General features: G+C 44.2%; 1 protein-coding gene across 1 annotated transcript in view; it reads right to left on the bottom strand.

Moving 5' to 3' along the window:
• The window catches only part of LOC130211348 (cGMP-dependent 3',5'-cyclic phosphodiesterase), a gene marked incomplete at its 5' end in the record, with an annotated part of 62,534 nt that overhangs the window by 5,229 nt on the left and 52,305 nt on the right, over nucleotides 1-5,000 (bottom strand). The window contains one exon of the mRNA XM_056442087.1: nucleotides 1,940-2,055. Within this exon, the coding sequence (XP_056298062.1) occupies nucleotides 1,940-2,055 (116 nt within the window). The remainder of the gene's footprint in view (nucleotides 1-1,939; nucleotides 2,056-5,000) is intronic.

Genomic DNA, 5,000 nt, shown 5'->3' with positions numbered 1-5,000 from the left:
CTTCATGTCTTTATGTATCTTCATGTCTTTATGTATCTTTATGTCTTAATGTATCTTTTTGTCTTTATGTATCTTCATGTCTTTATGTATCTTTATGTATATTTATGTCTTTATGTAGCTTCATGTCTTTATGTAGCTTTATGTCTTTATGTGTCTTTATGTCTTTATGTATCTTTTTGTCTTTATGTATCTTTATGTCTTTATGTAGCTTCATGTCTTTATGTATCTTTATGTCTTTATGTAGCTTTATGTCTTTGTGTAGCTGTGTGTGTGTGTGTGTGTGTGTTACATCAATGTGTTTCTGTTCTGACGGGAGGGATTACAAGCATGGAGGTGTTTGGAGATTTAGGGGGTAGGATGTAGGTCAGGGGTCAAGGGTCAGGGGTCAAGGGTTTGGATCTGAAAAGGGGGCGGGGCCAGATTACATCTAATCCCAGAATGAAACAAAACAGCAGAAATAATAGAATTTAAATTGAAAGGTTGTTTCCAACATAATTACATCATCTTTATGATAAGATATGAAATGATAAATACCTGTATTCATCCCACAGTGGGGAAATTTCAAAACAAAATATTATTTATTATTATTGTTCTACAAAGGGTTTATTTAGTGTCCTTGGAACTGGAAATCTTTAGAAAAGATGAGTTCTGCTGCAGCATAGAGACATATATATACAAGTTGTTTTAGAGATATATATTTAGATATATACATATAAATATAAATATATATATATGTATATATATATTTATACATTTATATAAATATATGAAAATAAATAAATAAATAAATATATATATATATGTATATAAATATATATATATATGTATATATAAATATATATCCACACATTTATATAAATATATGAAAATAAATATATATATATATAGATATCTATATAAATATATATTTATAAATGTATATGTATGTCAAAAGAAATAAATAAATATGTATATGTATAAATATATAAATATAAATATATTTATACATTATTTAACTTAAACTAACTTTTAGTGAAAGTGTGTAACGTTGTGTGACGTGTGACGCTGTGTAGACGTTGTGTGAAGTTGTGTGACATTGTGTAGACGTTGTGTAGACGTTGTGTGACGTTGTGTGATGTTGTGTGACGTTGTGTGACGTTGTGTGATGTTGTGTGACGTTGTGTAGACGTTGTGTGACATTCTGTAGACGTTGTGTAGACATTGTGTGACGTTGTGTGACATTGTGTGACATTGTGTAGACGTTGTGTGATGTTGTGTAGACATTGTGTGACGTTGTGTGACATTGTGTGATGTTGTGTGACATTGTGTAGACGTTGTGTGACGTTGTGTGACATTGTGTGACATTGTGTAGACATTGTGTGACGTTGTGTGACGTTGTGTAGACATTGTGTGACGTTGTGTGACGTTGTGTGAGACATTGTGTGACGTTGTGTAGACATTGTGTGATGTTGTGTAGACATTGTGTGACGTTGTGTAGACATTGTGTGACGTTGTGTAGACGTTGTGTGATGTTGTGTGATGTTGTGTGACGTTGTGTAGACATTGTGTGACGTTGTGTAGACGTTGTGTGATGTTGTGTGACGTTGTGTAGACATTGTGTGACGTTGTGTAGACATTGTGTGACGTTGTGTGACGTTGTGACATCATGTGACGCCAGTGTAGACGTTGTGTGTGATGTTGTGTGAAGTTGTGTAGACGTTGTGTGACGTTGTGTGAAGTTGTGAAGTTGTGTAGACGTTGTGTGACGTTGTGTAGACGTTGTGTGATGTTGTGTGATGTTGTGTGAAGTTGTGTGTGACGCCTGTGATCATGTGACCGTGTGACGCCAGTAGACGTTGTGTGCGTTGCGTGATGTTGTGTAGAGTTGTGAGACGCCAGTGACGCCAGTGTGAGAAAGACGCGTGTGACGACAGTGAGAGTGAAGTCAGTGAAGACGTACTGTGAGGACGTTGTGTGAAGACCACTGTGAGGGGAAGACGTTGAAGCCACTGAGGGGACGCCAGAGAAGTTGTGCAGACGTTGCAGTGACGTTGAGTAGACGTTGTGAGAGGTCCACTGAGAGGAAGAACGAGAGACCACTGAGAGGAAGAACGAGAGACTACTGAGAGGAAAGAACGAGAGAAGACTACTGAGAGGGAAGAACGAGAGAAGACCACTGAGAGGGAAGAACGAGAGAAGACTACTGAGAGGGAAGAACGAGAGAAGACTACTGAGAGGGAAGAACGAGAGAAGACCACTGAGAGGGAAGAACGAGAGAAGACCACTGAGAGGAAGCGAGAAGACTACTGAGAGGAACGAGAAGACCACTGAGAGGAGAAGAACGAGAGAAGACCACTGAGAGGGAAGAACGAGAGACTGAGAGGGAAGAACGAGAAGAAGACCACCTGAGAGGGAAGAACGAGAAGACTACTGAGAGGAAGAAGAGGGAGAGAAGACCACTGAGAGGAAAGAACGAGAGAAGACCACTGAGAGGAAAACGAACGAGAAGACCACTGAGAGGAAGACCACTGAGAGGAAGAACGAGAGAAGACCACTGAGGGAAGAACGAGAAGACCACTGAGAGGAAGAGAGACGAGACCACTACTGAGAGGAAAGAACGAGAAGACCACTGAGAGGGACGAGAAGACGAGGAAAGAGAGAAGACCACTGAGAGGAAGAACGAGAGAAGACCACTGAGAGGAAGAACGAGAGAAGACCACTGAGAGGAAGAACGAGAGAAGACCACTGAGAGGAAAGAACGAGAGAAGACCACTGAGAGGGAAGAACGAGAGAAGACCACTGAGAGGAAAGAACGAGAGAAGACCACTGAGAGGAAAGAACGAGAGAAGACCACTGAGAGGGAAGAACGAGAGAAGACCACTGAGAGGGAAGAACGAGAGAAGACCACTGAGAGGGAAGAACGAGAAGACCACTGAGAGGAAAGAACAGAGAAGACCACTGAGAGGGAAGAACGAGAGAAGACCACTGAGAGGAAAGAACGAGAAGACCACTGAGAGGGAAGAACGAGAGAAGACCACTGAGAGGAAAGAACGAGAGAAGACCACTGAGAGGGAAGAACGAGAGAAGACCACTGAGAGGAAAGAACGAGAGAAGACCACTGAGAGGAAAGAACGAGAGAAGACCACTGAGAGGAAAGAACGAGAGAAGACCACTGAGAGGAAAGAACGAGAGAAGACCACTGAGAGGGAAGAACGAGAGAAGACCACTGAGAGGAAAGAACGAGAGAAGACCACTGAGAGGGAAGAACGAGAAGACCACTGAGAGGAAAGAACGAGAGAAGACCACTGAGAGGAAAGAACGAGAGAAGACCACTGAGAGGGAAGAACGAGAGAAGACCACTGAGAGGAAAGAACGAGAGAAGACCACTGAGAGGAAAGAACGAGAGAAGACCACTGAGAGGGAGAACGAGAGAAGACCACTGAGAGGAAAGAACGAGAGAAGACCACTGAGGGAGAACAGAGAAGACCACTGAGGAGAGGGAGCAGAGAAGACCACTGAGAGGAAAGAACGAGAAGACCACTGAGAGAGGGAAGAACGAGAGAAGACCACTGAGAGGAAAGAACGAGAGAAGACCACTGAGAGGGAAGAACGAGAGAAGACCACTGAGAGGAAAGAACGAGAGAAGACCACTGAGAGGAAAGAACGAGAGAAGACCACTGAGAGGGAAGAACGAGAGAAGACCACTGAGAGGAAAGAACGAGAGAAGACCACTGAGAGGGAAGAACGAGAGAAGACCACTGAGAGGAAAGAACGAGAGAAGACCACTGAGAGGAAAGAACGAGATGAGCCCACTGAGAGGGAAGAACGAGAGAATACCACTGAGAGGGAAGAACGAGAGAAGACCACTGAGAGGAAAGAACGAGAGAAGACCACTGAGAGGAAGAACGAGAAGACCACTGAGAGGGAAGAACGAGAGAAGACCACTGAGAGGAAAGAACGAGAGAAGACCACTGAGAGGAAAGAACGAGAGAAGACCACTGAGAGGAAAGAACGAGAGAAGACCACTGAGAGGGAAGAACGAGAGAATACCACTGAGAGGAAAGAACGAGAGAAGACCACTGAGAGGAAAGAACGAGAAGACCACTGAGAGGGAAGAACGAGAGAAGACCACTGAGAGGAAAGAACGAGAGAAGACCACTGAGAGGGAAGAACGAGAGAAGACCACTGAGAGGAAAGAACGAGAGAAGACCACTGAGAGGGAAGAACGAGAGAAGACCACTGAGAGGAAAGAACGAGAGAAGACCACTGAGAGGGAAGAACGAGAGAAGACCACTGAGAGGAAAGAACGAGAGAAGACCACTGAGAGGAAAGAACGAGAGAAGACCACTGAGAGGGAAGAACGAGAGAAGACCACTGAGAGGAAAGAAACGAGAGAAGACCACTGAGAGGGAAGAACGAGAGAAGACCACTGAGAGAGGAAAGAACCAGAGAAGACCACTGAGAGGGAAGAACGAGAGAAGACCACTGAGAGGAAAGAACGAGAGAAGACCACTGAGAGGAAAGAACGAGAGAAGACCACTGAGAGGAAAGAACGAGAGAAGACCACTGAGAGGGAAGAACGAGAGAAGACCACTGAGAGGAAAGAACGAGAAGACCACTGAGAGGGAAGAACGAGAGAAGACCACTGAGAGGGAAGAACGAGAGAAGACCACTGAGAGGAAAGAACGAGAGAAGACCACTGAGAGGGAAGAACGAGAGAAGACCACTGAGAGGAAAGAACGAGAGAAGACCACTGAGAGGGAAGAACGAGAGAAGACCACTGAGAGGGAAGAACGAGAGAAGACCACTGAGAGGAAAGAACGAGAGAAGACCACTGAGAGGAAAGAACGAGAGAAGACCACTGAGAGGAAAGAACGAGAGAAGACCACTGAGAGGGAAGAACGAGAGAAGACCACTGAGAGGAAAGAACGAGAGAAGACCACTGAGAGGGAAGAACGAGAGAAGACCACTGAGAGGGAAGAACGAGAGAAGACCACTGAGAGGAAAGAACGAGAGAAGAC

This window comes from Pseudoliparis swirei, chromosome 20 (genome assembly GCF_029220125.1).
Source record: "Pseudoliparis swirei isolate HS2019 ecotype Mariana Trench chromosome 20, NWPU_hadal_v1, whole genome shotgun sequence".
Lineage (NCBI taxonomy): Eukaryota > Metazoa > Chordata > Actinopteri > Perciformes > Liparidae > Pseudoliparis > Pseudoliparis swirei.
The sequence above is the reverse complement of the archived record's forward strand: the minus strand, read 5'-3'. Positions and strand labels throughout refer to the sequence as shown.